Genomic DNA, 10,957 nt, shown 5'->3' on the forward strand with positions numbered 1-10,957 from the left:
AGAGAACGCAGTTGCTCTACCAAGTAAATACTGAAGACTAGCGGTGTTAGTTTTGCAAGAACTAAGGCGCGCCGTTGTCCTACTTCGCCCCGAAAGTCATCGGCAGCAGCGTATTCGAAAACGGTTGAAAGGCAGTGGCGAAACCCTGATTAAGCTTGGATGTGCACGTGGATACGAAGAAACATCCATTACAGAATTCTTGCGAGGTGACAGACTCGAAGAACTGCGGAGCACCGTGGGTTGCCCGAACATCAACAGTACCGCTGTCCCGGTGAAAAAAAAAATGCGTTAGAAGATGTATACGTAGCCAGCATGAGTTCCTTATACACATCTAGAAAAGGAGTATAGTTGGGGGGATATAACCTGGTGGTCCACGAAGATCATTAGTTTTTCTTTTTCGTTCGTCGTAGCAGCTAGCCAACAAAGTCTAACCACAAGGTTCTGCCATCAGCTGCTCGTGTCTACTTTTGGACATATCCGTGGCACTTACGGGATGGACGAGCCACATGTAGTCATGTACGAAGATTTGTGCCCGCCAGTGGACCCGTGGCGACAACGAGAAGGCGGAAGCTCCGTTCCTCGACCGATGAACATTCCTGCCACGGCCTCTCCTCAACAACTTGCCGATAGAAAGTTCCGGGGAGTGGGCGCTGGGCAACAGCATTCGCGTGCGATGGTTTTGTGTAGAGAAGAGCTAGGAAGAAGTACTGTGCGAACACGTAAGCTGAAGTTGGTGGCTACGCGCTGTCGTCTGAACATCAACGACCCAGCTGCGCGCCGCCGGAGGCCTGGACAACAGCAGACTCTGCCTCGCAAGTGAACGGCGCTGGGTTTCTTGAACTCGATAGCCAATGCTCATCCCTCGATTCTACCACTCAGTTCGTCCTCCCTGCAGTCCTGTTTGCTTACACTACTTCACACCTAACAACTGGCTGTTGATCAAGTCAGACCTCGTCCTGAAAGCACATCGTCCGCGCCGCCGATCTGTGGCAGAACACTGCAGGAAGACCTTTCTACGGGTCACTTGGGCGTTTGCGTCGACCAGTCGCCTACTCCACCCAAGCGTCATGTGTTGACAACAGCTAATTCTTCCCGAGCGAACTCTCCACAACTGTTGCAAAACGGTGGCACACGTACCAGTGTTTCGTTGCGTTTTTCCAGAGAACTCTTTGCTACTCAACAACTGGCGAAAGCGCTGTCAGGATATCGTTTCCGCTACTGCATACGGGCAGCTCTCTCGTGGTGCCTGCAGACTTTCCTCGCGGGCGTTCCGGCTGCCATTGGGACTCTCAGGACTAGCGGGGCTTGAGTGGCCTCTCCACATGCTGGGGCTGTTATCATACCTGTGTGAACTAGAAAAGGGAAGTCACTGAGTCAGTACAAGTACAACATCGCACCATGCGACGTGCCGATGCCGCCGGAACTCGGCACGACGAGTACCAAACACGTGAACGAATAAAAATACCTGTGAAAACATGTAACCTTTCCCTTGGCGCGTCACCTCCCCGAGACGGGAATGGTCGGTCCGCCTCCTGACACTACCTCTCGAAACGGAGAAGAAGGCTTCTCCCTTATGAACCACGGTCACATCGAAGGTCAGAAACTGTCGTTTGAGACAGTCTGTGTGGAACGCCAGGTGCCGCGCGTTCCGCGATGCTCTCCGGGCACTGTGGCTCATCCCACACACACGCGTCCGTGCGACCGCAGTCGCGCGCCTCGTCCTGGACGTCCAGCCGTTCCTTGCCTCTGCAAACGCCACGCCGTCCACGGCCGCGAACAACAGGCTCACAAGTCCGCCTCGGCATCCCCGACAGCGGAGGTAGTCGTCTCAGTGCCCCAGGTCGTCGCCATCGTCATCTGGCCAAGATACATCGGCTGCGGGGCAGACGGGTTCAACTTGGAGTCAAAGTGGACGCCAGCCGTGTCGCGCAGGTGAGCCATCACGTGCGCCTGGAGCTCCCGGTCGCTCACGGAGTCGTCCACGTAGCTCATGATCTGTGCGCGGGTCCAGTCACTCGGCAACTTGCCACCTGAAGACAGATGCATGCAGAGAGAAGAAGGCGACCGCTACTGAGTAAAAGTGGATCGAGCTGGAACTTCACCCCCAACCCCGAGGCACACCCGCACACCCGCGCCTGCACAGAAACGCGCGCGTTCCACGTGTTCGGGGAACCGTCGCGGGGAGCCGCCGCGCGGCGACGCTATCTTGCATGTGAGCCTGATGGTTCCCCGACCCTTTCTTGGGTACGGTACATCTCGCTAGATGGGAGAGAGGCTCCGATACTCCGATTACCCGCGAGTCACTTACGAAGGTTCAGAAAGAGGACGACTTCCTCCGCGAGCGGTCGGAACTTGGACGGGATTGGGATGGCAGGGGGCTCCGTGTGCGTTCCACCTGAGAGAAAAAATGCGGGCAGAGCAGCCAATCGTCAAGAAACGCGGGCGCCAGGCCGAACTTTTCGAGGCTTCGCCGTACGAGCAGCTCCCCAGCAGGTGTGTAACCCATCAGAGACGCGTGACGCGCGCGGCGGGGGAAAAGAAGGCCTCCGCAGAGCGAGCCTCCCGGGACTTGCGACAACGCTCGCCCCCGCATTCCCTTCCGACTGCGAAAGCCCCCCAAATTTAACTGCACAAAAAGGCACAATGGTCAACGGGCCGCCAGCTCAAAAACAGTGAACCGCTTGACGCGCGCACTCCGCTCAGCGCAACCGCCGTCAACGACAAGGAAGCCTCGTCCGCAGCGCGACGCAGAAGAGGTCCGTCTACTGTTTAGAACGTGATTCTTACCCACGAGCCAAAAGCTGAGGCGGTGAATGTGCTCGAGCAGCTTCGCCATGTTGGGAACGGTCAAGACGAACTTTGCGCCTAAGGGGCAGGCTGTACCTGAAAAGGGATTTTGACGGGGAATAGTCGCCCGGCTACCAAAGGACTCTCTGTTGCGCGGGAATGCGCGAACTTGTTCGAGTCACAGTTTGTTTGGAGACGTGCAAAATACCTACAAAACTGATGAAACCATCAACGACGTTCCCTTCCAGCCCCGCACGCACTGCCCAGGCTAACCGACTCTGCGCGCACGAGGTGACGCGGCGCGCGAGCTGGCGTCGTGTGCCGCTCCTCCAGCAGCCGGCGTGGGTGGAACGGCTAGCAGAGCGGATCGAACCTGACGGCCAACAGGGACTTCGACGTGGCGTTCCCGCGACGGACGCACCCGCCTGGCTTGACATCGACTGGTTTTTCCCACGCTCTGATCGCCGGGCTCTTGCGCTGAGCGGACGGACGAATTTCCGCAGCCGAAGTCGCTGCAGGGAGTCGCCTGCTTAACATGGATGGGAATGTCGCCCCGCCTGCTGCCTGGCGTCTCCAGGAAGGGAGACGCTCCGATGCTTCAGCTTTGCTCGGCGGCTCCTGTGAAACTGAGACACACCTGTTTTGCATGTAGTCTGAAGCCATGAGTCAGGGCGCCTCCACTGGCGATGGCAGGTCGACGGACCAAACTGGCAGGGTGAGGAGTGCGGGGGCGGATTGAGGCACCGCGGACACGCTTGCGTGCTGGGCTCGCTCTCCATGAGGTAACCGACAATCACGTGCGGCTCTCGAAGCCTGTGTGCTCGCGAATGCCGCCTAACCCAGTTCTCGTTGGACAAGAGCAGTGCCGCTCAGCGTTACCCGGTGCTCACATCAAACTTCATTCTGTTCCCTCCGGAAGCGTATGATTGGGGGGAGCGCGGTGCCGCGTCACGCGTTCGGCCCCTGTCCGAATGATTAGAACCGCCGGGGATGTGACCCCGGTGCTTGTAGTTCACGCACGCAGAGCAAGCAATGTCTGGTTCGAAAACAGGTCGGTGGGGAATGCATAGGCGTTACTGACAGGTACCTCTGAAGACCAGCGTACTCCAGCCTCGACAAGGGTACCATGTCCAACAAGCCTTACACTCAACACTCATTCTGTAATTGCGCGCATTCCTTTGACTCCTCACCAGGGGCTTGCATGTAGCGCAGAGAACTGAGTACGCTGAAGCAGAGTTGCAGACATCAGGGAGGAAGTAGGGTACGAGCACCAGAACGAGGTGTTTAGCTACTACATATGCAGCAGAGGGAGGAGGTGAAGAGTTTGCGGAACAGGTCGAGCCCATATGCTGTCGTCACCATACACGACGTACGTTGTAAACCTACCCACCCGTTGCTGATATGGCCGCGGGATATTGCGGCAGTGGGCACCAATTTTGCCTCGTTTGTTCTCTTTTGCGAGCCGTTTTCCACGGTAACTAACCCTCAACAAACTTCAGCTCAGCCAGGCCGCGCCGCACTGCGGATGAAGCGCAGCAGCAGCTGCGAACGGTGATCCTTCAGCTACAGCGCTGCGTTCTCTTCCACGAATCATGGTGTCGACAAAACTGTGTTGATAAGATCTCGGATGGTGCACACGTCTTCTACCGGAGGAATGCAGCAATGCGGCCAAAGTGCAGATTGTGACGAGGGGCCGTCGCTACAACTGATCCGACTCACTTGCACCCTGTAGCAGAGGACGAGGCACAACTGGCGCTTCGTGGTTCCGGTGGGGGGTCAGCTTTTCTCCAAAAGCTGCTTGTAGGCAACAGCGACCCAGTCCTCTTTCCACCGCACTCCACCATTGCGCAAGGCTGACTCCAAATGCTCACCCTTCGTTCGCTTGGGTGACGATGCGTATCACGCCGAATCGTAGTATGCTGTGCGAGCTGCGCCAGGAGTACGCGAGCCTCCTGCCGTAAACTGACCTCACTGAAGGCTACAAACTCCATGCGAGCCTCTTTGCTGGTGTCGTCTGAACCTCTGACTTTTAGCTGCTTCTCTCCCTCAGCCGCGTAGTGTTTTCCGCACGCCGACCGGTCACCTCCAGCGTGTCGGGGGGACTAAAGAGCAGAGTTCTGCGAGGCTGGTCGGACGGAGGGAGACTTTTGATCACGCCAGCACCACCCCGGAACTCGGCAGTTCGAGCCTCAACGTGAGAAGGAGCGTGAATGGGATCAGGGCTTGGGATTGACGCGCAGAGCCGCCCCCCGCGCGCCGCCAGCAGCACCCGAAGTAGTACACCGGGCGCGCCGAGGGACTGCATTTCTGCGTGACTTCTGCCGCTTCCGGGTGGACGGCGAGAAGAAGCTTTCGTGGCACGCCTGGCGACGCACACGAGAGGGGAACGGAGGCATCGATTCTCTTCCGCTTGTCTCCTGAGAATCCTAGCCGTCGCCGCCCGCGCAAAGTCGCAGGTAGGAGGGCGCACTCGGCATCCCATGCGCTTCGATCCGCAGCAACTGGAAGAGACGGCCCCACACAGCAGGCGTCCGTTTTTTCGCGGCTTGCCTGCCACTTGCCTTCTCTTTTCTCTGTTCAGCCACTTTTCCGTGGCCGATTTCGTTCGCCAGTTCGCACCCAGCCCGACTCGCCCTCGTTGTGTCCGGTTTTTCCTGCGCAATCGCGTCAGCGGTCGCCGCCTTGAGGCCGGTTGTAGGCCGTCGGCGCGCTCCGTAGCGGCTATTTTCTCCGCGGGTTTGAAGGAAATCTTTTCGTTTTCCTTCTCAGCAGACCTCGTTTCGTTCCCGAGTCGCCCGGTTCTCGTTTCTTTCGCGGTTCGCCGCCATTTCTTCCCTCGATTCCTCCGGCCGTCTCCCTCGACTCGGGGCTTGGCGCCAAACGCGGGCGGGGGACTGGAGCCACACGTCCGGCGGTCGATCGTGTTTTTCCCTTTGTATTTCAACGTCGTACTCCGCCTTTTTGTGCAGTCGAACGCGCCAGCGACCATCGGGATCCTCGCACGCGCGTGTCTCTGTGCTGCTGCATTATTCTCCCCTTCTCTACCGCCGCTCGAGAGGTACAGGGCCAGGCCTGTTGAAGCAGATTCTTTCTAGCGTTTTTCGTCACCAGCAAGTTTTTTTTTCCTGAAACATTTTCTTCCCATTTGCTTCACAAAAGGTAGTCCTCATGAAGGACGCGACGAGCGACCCGGGAGCGGTAGCCGCCCCAGGCGCCATGGACGGCGCGAGCAAGAAGAAGAAGAGAGAAGAGTCCTACACAATTGCACCGAGTTCTTCTCCTCCCATCGACACTAGTAAATGGCCGCTTCTCCTCAAAGTAAGATCCTGATGAACCATCCATCAGGGTCAACTGGCGGCGTTGCTGCTGAAGAAGAGATTGGGGGTGGACCGAGGGGACGGGGAGGGGAGGGGGGGGAGGGGGAAGGTGAGCTCCGATTGGTTTCTGCCGAAGACTGCAGCAGCAGGCTCCTTTAGTCCTTCACGGCAGTACGGACCGTGCCTACCGTTGCACTACGCGTCTTTTTCTCTCCCAATGTGCATATAGGGGATCTCTCTTCTGTTTCGTGCCCTTTCCGTCGAACTATGCTGTGCCGAGTTATCTTCTGCGCTTCACTGCGCCTCTCGCAACCGATCTCGGTGATCTGCTACTCTCGCCGAGAGGGCAGTCTCGCGGGCTCCGGTGATCCTGATAGCTCCCCGTCGTAACTCTTTTGCGACTACTCTGCCCCTCTGATTGGATTCGCCGCCGTGGCTGTCGCCTCGTGCTTTATTCTCCTTTGAAGCCTAATCTCTTCGCTGGACTCGGCCTTCGGCTCTCTCTCTGTTGTTTGTCGCTCCAGTCGTGGCGGGGGATGGTTTCCCATCACCTTTCTCTGTTGACTGTTTTTAGAGTTCGTCCCCATGCCGCCGGCGTGTCCCTCTGCCTGCCGACGAACGGGGTCGTAATTCTAAAATCTGGCTGTCCATTCTCCTTTGCCTCGCCCGACCCCGTCATCTCTCTCCTCTCTTTCGTCACCGACCAGCTTATCACTCGCCGCGTCGTGTCTCCTTATCTGTCTCTTTTCCCGTTGAATGCGCGCCTGTAATGGCGCCTTCTGTGCTTCGTAACCCGCTTCTCCTCGCGGGCTGTAGGCGACTGCGTGCTTCTCGCTTCGCTCGTCTGCATAAAAGGTGCGTCGCGGCGCGCGTTATTTCTCTCTCTTCCATCCGTGGCACGGGGCATGTCTTCTGGTCTCCGTTTCGTCCCGCGGAGCTGCGCGGGGACGGAGCTTCTTCAGTTCACGCGTCAGGTTTTCTCCGTTTTTTCCGCAGCACTATGACCGTCTCAACGTCCGCACGGGGCACTACACTCCGCTGCCTCACGGCTGCTCGCCGCTCTGCCGCCCGCTGCAGCAGTACATGAACTACGGCGCCATCAACCTGGACAAGCCCGCGAACCCGTCCAGCCACGAGGTGGTCGCCTGGATGAAGAAGATCCTCAGAGTCGAAAAGACCGGGCACAGCGGCACGCTCGACCCCAAGGTCACTGGCTGCCTCCTCGTCTGCATCAACAGGTAACGCCTCCACGCCTCAGCGTGCATCTGTATGCATGCACTAACTTCTACGTGCATACATCTACCGATCTCTCTCTCTGTCTATATATCTGTCTGTCTATACAGATATATCTGTTTACGTGATTGTGTTTTTTGTGAAAGCGAACGGGATGCAGGCCGATGTGTCGTCGGGATGCCCACTGGCAAGGGAGGGGTCCGCAGCTCGCTGCCGGCTAGCGAGAGCCTGGAGGCGTGGAAAGCAGTTTACGAAGGAGTACGCGTAATGAATTCACGCTTCAACGACGCCGCGCTTCTTGTCTTCGAAGATTGCTCCTGAGCTTCTGTGCGAGCGATTGTTCTTTTTTTTTCAGAGCCACGCGTCTGGTCAAGTCGCAGCAGTCTGCAGGAAAGGAGTACGTGTGCATCGTCCGGTTCCACGCCAAGCCCGAGAGCCGAGCGAAGGTCGCGCGGGTAAGCCACACAAGTCACTCCGTAAAAGCACTTAGGCGGCGCAAGAGAGAAGCTCACACCGTGCTTTTGTTCGCTTGAGACTCAGCTGCTCCCTCCAGGATGTGGAGGCGCGGGGTTGTGCTGTGCGACCACTTGGAAGGCGCGCGGACTGCGTGTGTTTTCCGTCCTTTTTTTGTGGGTGGGCTCTTTGCATGGAATGCATGCCGCTGTGGATTCCTTTCTGCTGCAGGCCTTGGACACGCTCACTGGTGCTTTATTTCAGAGGCCGCCTGTCGTCGCCGCCGTCAAGCGTCAGCTGCGTATCAGGTAGGCCTCCACGCCTTGAGCGCTGCCCATCGTCGCAAGAAGTCGAATGCTGTCCGCGGGAGCGACAGCTGCCCTCTGCGCCGGAGGCGTAGCCTCGCAGAACGTGTCGCATCGCGTGTGGCACTGCTTGCGCTGCAGCGGAGAGAGGTGAGCGACTCGCGCAGTGAGAGGTGTGTGTGTTGTGCGCGTGCGTAGGACGATTTACGAGTCTCGGCTGCTGGACTACGATGAACAGCGCCACATGGCGGTCTTCTGGGTCAAGTGCGAGGCCGGCACCTACATCCGAACGCTGTGCGTCCATTTGGGGCTGGTCCTGGGCTGCGGCGCGCACATGCAGGAGCTCCGCCGCGTGCGGAGTGGAAACTTGGGAGAAAGTGACCACATGGTGACGATGCACGACGTCCTCGACGCGATGCACGTCTACGACAGCACCCGCGACGAGACCTACCTCCGCCGCACGATCTTCCCTCTCGAGCTGCTGCTCACCGGCTTCCCCCGCGTCGTCGTCAAGGACAGCTGCGTCAACGCCATCTGCTATGGCGCCAAGCTGATGATCCCCGGTGTCCTCCGCTTCGAAAGCGGCATCGAAGTCAATCAGGAAGTCGTCCTCATGACCACCAAGGGAGAAGCCATTGCCCTCGGTAAGCGACTCCAGACAAACATCCAAGCCGCGCCTACAACGGCCCGCGTATCTCTACAGCGCAGGACAGGGCCTCGCCTCGGATATATATGCGTATATTTATGTATATATACGTGTGGGCTTGTAGTGCCGTTGATGCACTGCGCATGTAGACAGGATGTCTTGCATTTGCTAGAGACAAAGCGTGTGTGTGATCTCTCGCGTTGCAGCTCGCGTTGGTGGCGCTCTCTCCCCTTGCTTTTTTCGGCCGAATCGCGTGGAGCAGTGGCGCTGTATGTGCGCCGGTGTCTTGGCTCCACGCGCGCTCGTGTTTCGCTTTTTTCTTCTTCAGGTGTTGCGCAGATGACGTCCAGCGTCATTGCGTCGGTTGACCACGGCGTGGTAGCGACGATCAAGCGCGTGCTTATGGACCGCGACACCTACGACATGCGCTGGGGCTACGGCCCGCGCGCGAGCGAGAAGAAGAAGATGATTCTTGCTGGCCTGCTCGACAAGAAGGGCAAGCCGAACGAAAAGACGCCTGCCACCTGGCTTAAGAGCGAAGGGTACGCGCCGTCTCGCCTCCAACAAGCCAAACGTCTCGCGTGTGCAGTTCAGCTGCCGGGTCGGTGACGCTTAGAGCTGCCGACAGAGCGAAAGGCTGGAACAGCCGCGCACGCCGCCTAAAGTGCATCTCAGCGCAGTAGTCACCAATGGACCGCCCTGCGCGTCTGTCGGGTTTTCAGGTACCTGCCTAAGCTCTGCGGGTCGGAGGAGGAGAAGACAAACGGCGACGCGCGGGACGCCGTGAAGATAGAGAACGGCGTGCGCGTCAAGGAGGAACCGGAGGAGGATGACGACGAGAAGCGTCGCAAGAAGAAGGAAAAGAAGCTCAAGGTACGCAAGCTCTGCACATTCGTGCAGACCGAGACTGGAAGCCGCCTCGCGAGAAGGTGGCGCTGTGAGGCGCGAACCAACTGCGGGGGGATTCACGATTCGTAGTGGCGTGCGTCCGGTGGAACAGTCACTTCGCTTCTTTGTTCTTGTCTATTTCTCTCTCAATGAGCAGAGAGGGCCGCGTACGAAAATACTTTGTATGCCTCGATAGTGTGGTGCAAATGTTGGACCATGGGCTCCGTACGGTGTATAAGGCGGTGTGCGCTCTGGAGTGAGCCAGAATTGCGCGGAAAGTGCCGACGCCTCACGCAAAGTCGCTCCACGTGGTGTGTCTGTCTGAACGCTCCTTTTTCTGTCCTGGAGTCAGTTTTCTTCATGCGCTGTGTGTTGTTTCGGTCATGGGGTCTGCAGAAGAAGGCCCGCGAGGCTGAAGAAGCAGAGGAGAGCGAGAAGAAGCGCAAGCTCGCGAGCGGCTCGGATGAGGAAGAAGCCGAGGCAGCTCCGCAGGAGAAGAAGAAAAAGAAGAAAAGAAAGGAGGCGGAAGACATCGACTAACCTGAACGCAGAGAAACAGTTTTCCTGTCTTTCCTCAAATAGGTCGTTTCTTAAAAGCTACTCTCTCCTCCGTTAAGGCCTCTTGTCTCTCTTGACTGTCTGCGTGTGTTCATCAATCCAGCGCTCGACTGGAGCGAACATAAAAGAAGTTCTAGCCCTCAAGAAATATTTTTAAGATCGCGCGGGGATGGATTTTCGTGCGCCGCCCATTTAGGCTCTCTTCCGTTTGTATCTTTCTTTCGGAATCCACTTTCGTATCTCCCGCGATACCAACAGGGCTTGTTAGTCCTTCGTTTTCTTCAGTTGAAAGTGCCCCCTGCGCGTGCAGGGCGAACTGAGCCCGCCAGAATAGAGAGGCGTTTCGCCCTGCTAGAGCTAGGTTGACAAAATGTCGGTATCTCACCGGCCTCCATGACGCTCGCCAGTGTAGTCAGACATCCGCCTCTCTCCGGCAGCTCTACGCTGAATACAGATATGTTTATATATCATCATAGCTGGTCATACGTTTCCGTCTCTGATGATCAGGCGGAAAGTGAAGGGAAAGATGTAGGGATGCAGGAACAGTTTGAGACGAGGGTACGCGTATATAGGGACAGCCTTGCCTCGCGGTTAAAGGAAGTATACTAGCATGCGATCCTCTGACGGCGCATTGTAAGCGAGGCCGGGAGACGGCGGCGCACGTGGGCAGGCGTGGCGGAGTCGCCTGCTCCTTGCCGCTCACAGCTACCTCTTCACTCTGCTATACGGCGCCGAAAATGGTCACTTTAGGAAACTAAAGCCTAAACCCA

At 57.6% G+C, this 10,957-nt stretch overlaps 2 protein-coding genes across 2 annotated transcripts; one reads left to right on the forward strand and one right to left on the reverse strand.

Annotated features, from left to right (window-relative positions):
* Positions 1–1,785: 1,785 nt before the first annotated feature.
* Positions 1,786–2,836, reverse strand: BESB_035780 (uncharacterized protein; the record flags this gene model as incomplete). The annotated part of the gene is made up of 3 exons (XM_029362164.1): positions 1,786–2,030; positions 2,309–2,395; positions 2,788–2,836. 3 exons carry the CDS (start codon positions 2,834–2,836, stop codon positions 1,786–1,788), a joined length of 381 nt encoding a protein of 126 aa, XP_029221129.1.
* Positions 2,837–5,955: 3,119 nt separating this feature from the next.
* Positions 5,956–10,169, forward strand: BESB_035790 (rRNA pseudouridine synthase; the record flags this gene model as incomplete). Its single annotated transcript, XM_029362165.1, has 8 exons — positions 5,956–6,105; positions 7,101–7,342; positions 7,693–7,792; positions 8,022–8,098; positions 8,294–8,739; positions 9,070–9,283; positions 9,464–9,614; positions 10,026–10,169. The coding sequence occupies 8 exons, from the start codon at positions 5,956–5,958 to the stop codon at positions 10,167–10,169; spliced, it is 1,524 nt and encodes a 507-aa protein (XP_029221130.1).
* Between the last annotated feature and the right edge of the window lie 788 nt (positions 10,170–10,957).

Source organism: Besnoitia besnoiti, chromosome II, assembly GCF_002563875.1.
Source record: "Besnoitia besnoiti strain Bb-Ger1 chromosome II, whole genome shotgun sequence".
NCBI classification, from domain to species: domain Eukaryota; phylum Apicomplexa; class Conoidasida; order Eucoccidiorida; family Sarcocystidae; genus Besnoitia; species Besnoitia besnoiti.